Genomic DNA, 11,468 nt, shown 5'->3' with positions numbered 1-11,468 from the left:
GAAAACATTTATGAAGATATATAAATTGAAACATTGTTGACATTTTCATTGTACATCTCGGTTGGGAATGTTCTGGGAACTGAATTTTCCATAAATTACTGAAACTCAGAGATTTTCGGTTTATTATTTTAATTAGAGCCTTCAGGCCATATTTAACGAGTGTCTGCATTCATATTGTGTACCTCGCTGAAAGGACCATGGAACCATGATAATATTATCGTTTCTGTGAGTGTAATCCACTCGTGTAACAGTACGTTCCAATTTATTACTTTTTGCATTTACTTATAAATAATATCGAAGAAAAATTTATTCCGTACTTGTTACTTTCTTCTGTTCCGAATTTTAATATCATAAAAAATAAAACAATTCAGTGTTATTTTAATAGAAAAGAATAACGTAAAGAACGTTTCAGTGTTTTTTTACCGGTTCTACGGGAAATCCGCAATAAAATTGTCATAAGCTGAAAAAGGTCTAGTTTTTTCCGTTACTGTGACAACAGCAGTGGCACTTATTTTTTGCCGTTAGATAAGTCCCGTTAAAAAAGGCGTAAAAGAATAATTTACAACCCTAACGTTTTTTTAATCGGTCAGTCAAAGAAGGTAAAATAGAAACATTTCTGCTAGGTAAATTTGTTCGACTGGCATACAAAAAATGAAGCGCGTAAATTTTTAAGGGTTTAATGTTTGCTCGAAAACAGACAACCTCCCTATAAACCGATAAAAATCCGTTACTTTAAAAGATGACTTTTTGACTCCGTCCTTTTTTGCCAGAAGTACCGCTTTTTTGCCTCCAAGGATGCAGCATTTCAAACAGTTTTTAAAATCAGTTGCAGACAAATCTTTTTCCTTAAGATTCATAGATTCTACAATATTTCAAAGTGTTAATAACTAACTAGCGGGAAGTTGAAGAACTTATTTGTGTAAAAGAACAAAGCGCGCGTCTCGAATAAAACGCAGATGGGGCCAATATTGATCAAATAGCGCGTGGAATATTTTGAAATCGGATATTTTACTTTAGTGTTCATGGAGTTCAGAAGAACCGCTTTTAATGACCCGGACGTGGATAGCTCCACCTAGTAATGTCGTATTCAATTCCAACCTCCGCACAATCTCAAGGTAAATCTTCTCCTGATTCTTCAACCCCTTTCGCCCCTGAAATTCGGCTCGTGTTACTCACTTTGTTACCTCTTACGTGTGCTGTTCGCTTTAGAGTTTGCGTTCATTTTCTTGCTCCTTTTTCAAATTGTTCAAGGAATACCTTTGTAATGTTTTGCAATAAGTTCTGTCAATAAGCGTTTATTATTTTTCATAATTTATATGAAAATTGATTCTCCGGAACATTCTGCATAAACAGTTTTGAAAGGGTGAATCTACATAGAAAGAAAAATGGATCAGAAATGTTCAGTGATATTTTTCTGTACAAGGCTTCATTTCTGAATAAATTAATCTTGAAAGTTCATTGAAATTTTTATATTTTAAAAAGATCGCCATAATTTAAAAACCATGTAGCGCCGTCTACTGGTTGGTGCTCAAAATGAGCTTTTCGAGTTCACCGATAGAGAGCGCAAAAATTACATCGAATTTTAGTTCGCATCGTTATCATCAGACGGCGCCTTTTTCCATCGCATGGCGTCGCATGCTTTCCCGTCATCGCGGTTTTCTTAATATGCAAAAATTCTAATACGTCTGTAACTTTTTACGACAATGCAAAAAATTAAAAAATTGAAAGTAATGACATTAAACAATGCCCACTGCGCAAATGAACTTAGCTTACTGTTAGAGAATAAAAATATGCAGAAAAAGCGCGATTTTATTTATGTAATGAGCCGTAAAGATTGCGCAACTGTATTGAACCTGAACCTTCGTAAAGTTAATTTCTATCAGTCCGATAATCGAACAAGTTTATTTGTAAAAACGGTTCATTTCGTGGTTCACACAGTCGACAGTCATTTTTATCAATGAACCAATTAATAAATCGCATAGTTTGTGCCAGTCAACAAGCGTCGTTTAGCAAGAAGTTGTGTACTGGTTTTGTAAGAGGATTTCGTGTATCGGCTCAAAACATGGTTATCGCTGTAAGTTGGGCTTTGTTTGAGATTTAATAAATAGCAAAACAGAGAATTTATTTCTCACAACTTTTATGATTTTTACAGACCATATTTTTAACCATATATTTTTATGGTTCATCGTTTAATTTATATACAAATTAATTATACATTTATTGACATCTCTGCGTAGGTTGGTGATAAACTACCGGCAATTGATCTTTTTGAAGATACACCCGCAAACAAGGTGAATCTTGCAAAACTTGCAGCTGATAAAAAAATTGTAGTCTTCGGAGTACCAGGAGCATTCACACCAGGATGTTCGAAAGTATATATTTTTAAAAGCATTTCTTGTTAGATTTAATTTAAATAAAAAATATATTATGTACTTTAATACTGTCTAAATTTTGTATAAGTACAATAACATTTTAGACACATCTTCCTGGTTATATTCAAAAAGCTCAGGAATTGAAATCTAAAGGAATTGGAGAAATTGTTTGCATATCTGTAAATGATCCATTTGTAATGGCAGCATGGGGTAAAGAACACGGAGCACAAGGGAAGGTAATATATTTTATATAAGTAGTTTGATAATTACTTTGTATATGAAAAGCTGGACACATTCTTTTAATCTTTGTTTTTATATAGGTACGCATGTTAGCAGATCCTGCAGCTCAATTTACAGATGCATTAGGATTGTCTGTAGATTTGGCAGTACTTGGTGGAAAAAGAAGTAAGCGTTTCTCAATGCTACTTAATAATGGAGTAGTTCAAGAATTAAATGTAGAACCAGATAATACAGGTCTTTCTTGTTCCTTAGCAGAAAATCTTAAAATGTAAAATGTGCATTTCTAAAAGTTATGTAGTCGTGTTATTATTTATAAGAGTATAAATTCTTGATTCTATTACAAGCTGTTGTAATAAAATATTATTAAACGAGTCGTTTATATGGATTACTATGTTGAACTCAGCTTTTTTATTGTGTCAATGTGTTTTCGAAACATTTTTCTTATAAAACAGTTTCTACAAACAATTGTTGTTTTTAATCATCAGAACTGGTCATCTAAAATCTTCCTTACCGTAAAACGGTATCTGCCTTTGTTTTCGAGGACTCATAGTATAGGGAACATGCCTTTGTTCTCAAAGGGTCCTGAATTTGTGCCTTGAGAACGAACGCCATCTGCTTTATTCTAGTATGAAAATCAGAAATACTTCGTACTGCAACAATCTAACGCACTTTGATGGTAATAACAGATTGATTCGATATTAAAAACTATACCCCATTACTCATTGTCAGTCAATGTCAGGAGCTCAGCCTTGCCATATTACAGCAACAAGAGGAGCAGCAAGGAGAGGTTGATAAAGTCCTTCTCTCAACCCTAGATATGACGGCTTCACCACCAAAGTGATGAATGAAGTAATGAATCGTATTCTGTTTGTAATTTATTAAAGATCAAACAGTTGTTTTATATATAGAAAATATAAATACAATTTGAATTTAATCGGTAAAACAGAAATCTAACTTAACAAAGTGCAATGTAAATTCGCCACATCGTTTCGAAAACTCGATCGGTATGTCGTCGAGTAGTTTGAGTCATTTTTGTATAGATGGTACTACAATCGAAAAGTAGAAGTACATACACCCTCCTGCTCTTTTGACGTCCGTAGACAGACGGCTCCAGCGCAAGGCGGCTAATTTATAGGATCACCTACGTGGGAACTATACTTGACTTCATTGTATATTAATTTCATTTTACAAAGTTTGAAAATTCTCACAATGTTTTTAGTTACTTTTAGTGCTATAATGAATTTGTTTGCAGTTAAATTTAATACGAATCACTCGTTACAATTATAGCGCAATTTGAAGTTGCCTCGAAGGCTTGCAACGCTCGGTATGACAATATTCATATCACTGTTTGGAAGTACCGTCACATAATATAGTTAATTGTAGCAGCTTTCAACATTGTGTTCCACGTTCCTTCGAGATGAATTGAAATTACTGCCAGGATGTCGGATTACTCGACGGATTCGTTGGAGGATACGAACGAGGTGTCTCCGAGGAGTCCAGATTCTTTGCTAAAGAACAATGTCAGTCCCAACCTACAGCCAATTAAAGCTACGAATGATTTATCACACGATGTTGCGTGCCGCTTGAAACCTACCAATTCCCTTTTACCACGTAAACAAGGCAAGAATAAAATTATCAATGCTTCCTGTTCATTTTATATTTTAACATACAATCGACGCAAAATCGCTCAGGACACCCTGTAAAAAGTATATACATGCTGAAAATTTGATCTTTTCTTGAAAAATGAATGGTCTCGAGGAGAGTATCGATCCAACCGAAGAAACTGTCCCTCCTTAAATTTCTCTTTTTTAGCTCTTCTGAAAATGTTTCAGATACCGGATGTAATGAAACCACGTCGGGCATTGGTGCCAGTAAAGACAGGGGGACAGTCGGCAGCAGGAATGCGATAATTGCGAGCGGAGACACGTACAAACGACGACGCCCGGCGTCCTCAAAGAACAGAAAAGTAGACGTCACGGATAGCCTTAAAAGAAACGTAAGATCACAAGCCTGCTGGGTATTCATTTTAACCGTACCATCAAGTAGCGCAACTATAATTCAAGTTCAACGGGGGTCAAAGTCTTTTCATAATAACTAAATGATCCGTAACCGCTTCATTTATACAAAATTAATGTTATATTTATTTCAACTCCTCAGAACATAGACAATTCGAAGCAAAAGAAGGAGGTTGCCAAGAGGGTGGTTGCGCCTCGGTGTACCAAAGGTTCCGCAAAGGCGTTCACGTTGAAACAAAATTGTTGCTCCAAGGAAAGTTCGATGCCTGTGAAACGAGAGAAAAAGTTTGGCAATGTATCCGCATCGAATACTCGACAGACGATGGAGTCGTGTTCCTATCTGGAGCTTCATTGTCGCAGATTCAGTTAGTCTAAAACGAGATAACGTTCTGTCTTCTTCTGTGATCGACGTAAGGTTGCGTCGGGACGATACCGGAACAGTGCAATTTTCTTCGGGAACGTTTACTTTGGCCGTGATTAGATGTCCCTTCCGCGTCGGTGATATATATGTATATGTGTATCCAAGGCGGAGGATTAGAACACACGTTGACCCTTCCTTGTTTGTTTCTTCCCTTCTCATTTATTTGCAGTTGCTCTGCCGTACTGCTTTCTTGTTGTTTGGACGCGTCGGGTCTTTCTGCAATTTCAAACGTGTCCACAGCCTCGACTCGGTTCGTGAGAGGATTGTTTTCGGACGGAAGGACATTTTTAAAATGTTAGACGCGGCAGGCTGCAAGGTATTTGAAAATTACACAAAGAAGTTAAAAGGGATCTTGGAGTTTATACCGGCTTTGGGAATTTCTAAACAATCAACTCGAAGTGATTTAATTTTTTCCAAAAGCAATCAAAGTACACACGAATTCCTTTTTCAATCCTTTAGTAATTTCACCTCATTTCTTTTTTAGCCAAGAAATAGTAGTTACAGGAATTAGTGTCCACTGTATGGCACTAAGCCAATTGCGAACAGTCCCTTCTTCGTTCACCCCTTAACTCTATCACCCTCATCCTGATGACATTGGGATAAACTTCGTTCCAAACGTGTGTCATAAAATATTACACATATTCGGTTAAGCTTTTCCTTCCTTGTCTATCGATCAGTCACGAGTCCGTTTAACGTAATCCACGCTCTTCAAACATTAATTCGATCCGTCGCGTCGCACGTGTTGCCCGCAGCCTGCAGCAGTCATCCCTTCGGGTGCGATATCGTCCTAGGGGTCTCGCGTACGAGCAATCTAATTTAAAGCGATTCGCGATGTGGAAGATCGGCAAGAAAGATGCATTTTCGTATCGCGTTGCTCGCAGGTGGACCATGGTACACCGTTCGATCCCCCAAGGGTTCTACCTTGTCGGTTTGGGGGGACAGCCACCAAGAGGAGATCACAGACGACGAGACACGTTCGTTGGCTAGCCCGAGGGACGATCAAAGCGAGCTGAGCTTTTATCGGCGTCTAATCGAGACATCCAACGATCCTTTGGCCTCGGCCATCCGATCCTCCGAAACTGTGCATCAGCCTGACCTACAGGACACGGACCTCCTCTCCTCCTCCTTCTCCTTCGACGAGAGAGTTAAGCAGCCGTCCGACGATAAATCGAAGAAGAGCGTGGGATATCGGCCGTACACCATCGAGGAGTACAAGACCTTGTCGATTCCGAAGCTCGATCGATCTCTTGGGCCCGATAAAGTCGAGATGCAAGCGAAGGTAGGTTCGTTTCCTTTCTTGACTACCTCGACTATCTTCTTGTACATCCTTTGACCGCGTTTAATTGCGTTGGGATTTATTCGTCACGCGATCATGATTGAAGGACAGAGGAGGGGGAATGGTGCTGGCTGGGTAAAGCTAGAGTTTACTTAGCTGTGATCAAAGATGAGTATTTTGTTTTTGATAAGTAAATTGGGTAATTTGTCAAAGGTTCAAAGTGACATTATTTCGATACGTGATATATACAGAAATATATTTGTGGGGCATTTTTATATTCATAAGACAGGAATTTCATTTTTGATGATTCGCGGAAAGCGTCGGCTGGTCGGTTGAAAGTTGAGTTACCGAAAGTTCGAACAGAGACATCTCGCAATCTTGTTTCCTTGTCCCACCGGAAGTTAACCTGGCGGCGCCGGGAAAGCGGAGTAGAAGAAACTTCGCTTCCGTCGACCCATCACAGTTTACAATTTCACGGAAGACCTAAAGCGAGTTAGCTTGTCGCCCGTCTTCGTAACTTCAATCTAATAAACATGCGGCCGTTTCCTCGCAGCTACCTTGTCATTTACAGACTTCCGGTTTCTTCGCATGAATTCTGTCGAACTGGTGCGTCGAAAAATACATACGTGGAAAACTATCGAATAGAGAATTTCTTAAAACTATCTATAATACAATAATTCTTCATTTTATTAAACTTTTTGTTATTTCAAATCCATAAAAAGGATGGTAATATTAAAGACACCCAAATTAATTGGTACATTTGATAATTGCATACGTTTTCTTAACGAGCCACTAAAAGATATCGTTCCACGAAGATGAAGATTTTCGAAAAGTCGATCGCGATGCTGTTCTTTCGAGACGGCATTTTGAGCGGCGTGCCGACGTGGCTCCGGTAGCCGCGCGACGCCGAGCGTACGCCGGGGAAATAGTTGTCGTCGTCGTACTCAGAGACACAGTAGATTCCAGGAGCCTTTGAGCTAAATACTCGAGAGTCGGCAGGGTGTTCCGTAAATTTTTCAGACTCCATAGTACCGCGAACTGAAATTCAAGGGGGAGAGAGTAAGACGGAGATCAGCTGCTCATGGACTCGCGCATATTTTCCTATAGACACGTATCCGCATTCCTGCTCGTTTCCAAGGAACCGGAATTCCATTGATCTGATCGCGTGCCGTTATCAGGAAAACGATTTTACCGGATTGGAAATTAAAATTTCAATGGATCTCCTGCACACTGACCGCCATAGTTGAAATGTACGCTCATGAATAGTCTCTTTTATTTCGGCTCGACGGAAGTTGTACACAAAAAGAAACGTACAAGCCAGGAGTTCTTAGAGGAAAGTACAGCATTTATCTGTAGGTACATGTATTTGTCGTTCATTCTTCCGTCATTATCTAGAATTGCATTAAGTTTAGGTAGGAGGGAGATAAATGCACCGATACACGGTGAATAAATTTGTTCCTGGCGGACGCGTCGTCGGGAACAATTTAAATGAAATGCCGACCGAGGTCAACGGGCTGGAACAAGGGGACAAGAGAGGTACGCCATAATGCCCATAATTACACTGACTCTCCAGAGGTTGTATTAATATTGCCCACGGTTTAACTTGCCATGATATTAACCATGCAACGACGTGCATTAACTGGTGCGGTTTCGCGACAGAATGATGAGACGGGTAAACAGAGAAACGAAAAACAGGGGTATGTACACGGAAAGTGAATAAAAATGGGAAAAGTGTAAGTTAGATGAAGCTGATGCGATTCGAACGCTGACGACTCGGTGCTGATAAATTCGACTCCGACAAACTCAACGCTGGCGTTATCCTATATGGAGTTATCCTATATCGATAATAGAACGAAAGGGTTAATTAAAAGGCAACAAACATAACAATACGAGCGACGCACCGAATTATCCCCTTCCGTCTGATAGAATTTCCTCTTTCCTCCTCTGATACTTTTGTTCGTCTTCTCTATCCGTCGGTTACCATTTGCCCCACACTTTTCTACCTAGTTCCCTTTTGCACCATCCTCTTTCGACGAGCATTTGCATAATCTACTTTACGTTGCATTCGGCCGGGCCAGTCGGCACCTCGACGATTTTCGCTGGTTAGCTCGATCGATCGATCTTACTACAACTTTTAACGGGCAAACTGCTGCCGGATGCTCGTTCGTAGAGAAATGAGGGGTACAGACGGAAGGTAGAATTGTCAGATCCACCATGGGCAGGCAGAGGGTGTTGCGTTGCGTCGCGGGGCTTTCGTAAAAAGTAAATAAAAGCGTCGGGATGTCGGTGGAACCCTCAGGTCTGTTTAGTTTGAAAGTTTCATCGAAGCCGTACCTGCTTCGGGGGTTGTTTGTTGTTGCAGAGAGAGTGGCTGATGCGGCGAAGATCATACGGGAATTCAGTCAGCGCTCGTAATTGTCAACGCATGTTGCTGCAAGCACAGAAAACCAAGGTAAGTGTCTACCAATATTGAAGGCCAAGCTTTGGAGACTATGCTTAGTTACAGTTTCAAAAATAATAAATAAAAATATTTGTAATATTAATATTAATAGTGTTGTAATATTGCAACGAATACCACATAGGTACTTTTAAAATAATCGTTTTCACTACTTTATATTTGTTCGATGTTACCTGTAATAAGGTGAGTCGCATTAGCTGCGATAATCTCACTCGAAGCTACTGAGCTTTCTCATTTACAAGAAACGTAACTTCTTTGTAATCTTCTTCGTTCCTTTAATCTTCCCCGTGTACCATTGTCTGAAGTAAAAAGTTGAGAAGATAACGGTGCTTTGCTTTTACAAAAGCAAAGTTCTACAGAAAAATGAAAAAAGAAAAAAGAAATGAAAAAGATAAGAATTTTAAGCTAAATTATACCGTGTCAATTAAAAAAAAAAAAAAATCCAATATTACATATTTAAGAAGATTTCCAAATGATTTGAAGCACTCATGAAAATCGTTATTAAAATGCCAGTGCTTTCATCGATAATTTGAAAATTTTAATGCACGCGAATGGAAAGTTTTAATTTGTCAAATGCGAAATGAATTTCTCTTAACTCGTGACGCAGAATAATTTTTTTTTTTCAATAGCGGAAAAGCGTTAACGCGGAATTTATATTGTCGTGAATCAGGTTTGCGTTATTGGTCCTCGGAACTAATAATATCCCGGAAAAAAGGATAGTCGAGGCGTGGCAGGATGACTAATTGACATCGTCCACCATTTGATACATTCAATATTTAATTGCCAATTAGGGGATGCGAAGAGGTGTCCCGACGAAAACTGATTCGTTTCGCTCGTTCGGCGCGAAAGTCAAGCCTCGTAATGGTCCACCGGAAGATTTATAAGCGAAATTAATTACCTACGTATCACTTTCGCGTTAATAATGGTCCCTCTTTTTTTCCCTCTCTACCAATTTGTCACTCGTTTCATTCTTCTTTGGTTACGCATTTTTATCCTTCGTTCATTAACCAATATCACGACAGAATTCTCATCTTCTAAAATCCACCTATTAATTTTTTATTAAAGAGACATAATATCGCATCAGATGAAATGTACATCGAAGATACCTATACATTATTACTACCTCTTCCAACATTTAAAGATGAAATTTTTTTAATAATAACCATAGTATGTTTAAAAAATCGAATGATCGATGTCTTCATTTGTGCTCATCTTTCACAGTTCATTGTTTTTAGGGATAATCTATGGAAAATTAGTTGTTGCTCGTTAGGTTGGATTAAATCTAATCATAAGACGGACTGCGTGGAAGGTAGGAAAAGGACGACGGCTAGCACGGATGCCGTTGGCCGAAGTATAGACCGGTATCCGAACGGAAATCCAATTATATGCACAAAGCGAGGAGTGCAGGCCGCATCTACCACAGGCACAGGGATAGGAATTGGGTATACCGGGGTGAGAGAACGTACAGAAATTCTCTACACGTGGATAAACCTACGTTACATTTGTGGAAAGGGGAACCGGGTCCCCGTGACTCGCCTACCGCTACCGGAATTAGATTTTGCTTACTTTCGTCCTTGCTAGAGTGGCCTCCGCTTGTATCCTCCTCATCTGTCCGCCGGGGTCCCTCGGTATCGATAATCGCGGCCTGAATTTCAACCAGTTACGCCCTTTATGCATATATTTCTCCCTCCCGCTGCAACCCTTTGAAACTTTCTTTGTCCCGAGGTTTGCGTACCGTCGATACAGCTGGTCACAGTAAAACAATTTGCAAAGGAATTCGGAAATGGCTGGCAACGTTTCGCTACGAGTCAGCCATGCTGACGGCTAACCTGCCGGCGAAACTATTCCTAAATAATTTTGCCGCTCGACTCCGTCGCGTGACGTGGAATTTTTCAGCTGACAATCGTGTTAGTTGACTTCGGGATAGTTTCCGTGGAACTGCATCGCAAATACCATCGGTTTACTACAGAGAAAACGTCTTCTGACGAATATGTCAGAGTAGTGAAATATTTTGAAATCGTAGCTTAATTTAACATTTAGATATTGTAAAATTAATTTCATTTGTTGTATTTGCATTCAGTTCACTTTGAGATATCTTACTTATATGTTCACAGTTGAAGGACGACATCGCTGAGAAATGTTTCCTGCCTCCTTTGAAGGATCAGGAGATGGATGCAAAGGTAACTGAAGGGCTCTTTATTTCGGCACCTATTTCTGTAATTGTTCAATGATTTTTTTCAGACATCAGATAATTCGATGTCTTCGATGATATTCGAGGATCAAGGAGGCACTTCGAAAACCAGAAGCGAACATAGTAGGAAGACTTATAAGATCAGCAAGATAACTTTACCGCGGAGGTCGAAGAAATTCGTACGAACGTCTAGCTTCTGTTCGTCCTTAAACTCGCGCGACTTCATCGAAGATTCATATTTGGAGTCCCTAAGGCAACGCCATCTTTACGAGAAGGAGATGGTGGATCGTATAATAAACCGAGCACTATGCTCCCGAGAACACAGCAAACAACTTGCTGCATAATTTAAATCTCGTCCAAGAAACTGTGAATACAACATCTGTTTGCTGTTGATTTTTAAATATGAACCAGTCAAGCAAGCTATTTCATTTTTTACTCCAACAAGGTATCGTTAATTATTTTCAGCATCGTATTCTTGCCAGAACTAATTGAACG

At 39.4% G+C, this 11,468-nt stretch overlaps 2 protein-coding genes across 2 annotated transcripts; both read left to right on the top strand.

Moving 5' to 3' along the window:
* Positions 1–1,652: 1,652 nt before the first annotated feature.
* On the top strand, positions 1,653–3,000 carry LOC114874734 (peroxiredoxin-5, mitochondrial). The gene is made up of 4 exons (XM_029184303.2): positions 1,653–2,074; positions 2,238–2,372; positions 2,477–2,608; positions 2,693–3,000. Exons 1-4 carry the CDS (start codon positions 1,958–1,960, stop codon positions 2,882–2,884), a joined length of 576 nt encoding a protein of 191 aa, XP_029040136.1. The 5' UTR covers positions 1,653–1,957; the 3' UTR covers positions 2,885–3,000.
* A 1,051-nt stretch (positions 3,001–4,051) lies between these two features.
* On the top strand, positions 4,052–11,317 carry LOC114874732. The gene is made up of 7 exons (XM_029184300.2): positions 4,052–4,232; positions 4,445–4,608; positions 4,770–4,992; positions 5,930–6,327; positions 8,687–8,776; positions 10,897–10,962; positions 11,024–11,317. Exons 1-7 carry the CDS (start codon positions 4,052–4,054, stop codon positions 11,315–11,317), a joined length of 1,416 nt encoding a protein of 471 aa, XP_029040133.2.
* The last annotated feature ends 151 nt before the right edge of the window (positions 11,318–11,468 follow it).

The sequence above is a fragment of the Osmia bicornis genome, chromosome 4, assembly GCF_907164935.1.
Source record: "Osmia bicornis bicornis chromosome 4, iOsmBic2.1, whole genome shotgun sequence".
Lineage (NCBI taxonomy): Eukaryota > Metazoa > Arthropoda > Insecta > Hymenoptera > Megachilidae > Osmia > Osmia bicornis.
The sequence above is the reverse complement of the archived record's forward strand: the minus strand, read 5'-3'. Positions and strand labels throughout refer to the sequence as shown.

What these genes read in the sequence shown, in the direction of transcription:
- LOC114874734 (XM_029184303.2), top strand. Translation starts at nt 1,958, where the DNA reads ATGAACCAATTAATAAATCGCATAGTTTGTGCCAGTCAACAAGCGTCG. An exon ending in CTCAAAACATGGTTATCGCT is followed by an intron (nt 2,075 to 2,237) that starts GTAAGTTGGGCT and finishes ATCTCTGCGTAG; the next exon opens with GTTGGTGATAAACTACCGGC. An exon ending in TCACACCAGGATGTTCGAAA is followed by an intron (nt 2,373 to 2,476) that starts GTATATATTTTT and finishes ATAACATTTTAG; the next exon opens with ACACATCTTCCTGGTTATAT.
- LOC114874732 (XM_029184300.2), top strand. Translation starts at nt 4,052, where the DNA reads ATGTCGGATTACTCGACGGATTCGTTGGAGGATACGAACGAGGTGTCT. An exon ending in CGGATAGCCTTAAAAGAAAC is followed by an intron (nt 4,609 to 4,769) that starts GTAAGATCACAA and finishes TCAACTCCTCAG; the next exon opens with AACATAGACAATTCGAAGCA. An exon ending in GCTTCATTGTCGCAGATTCA is followed by an intron (nt 4,993 to 5,929) that starts GTTAGTCTAAAA and finishes CGTTGCTCGCAG; the next exon opens with GTGGACCATGGTACACCGTT.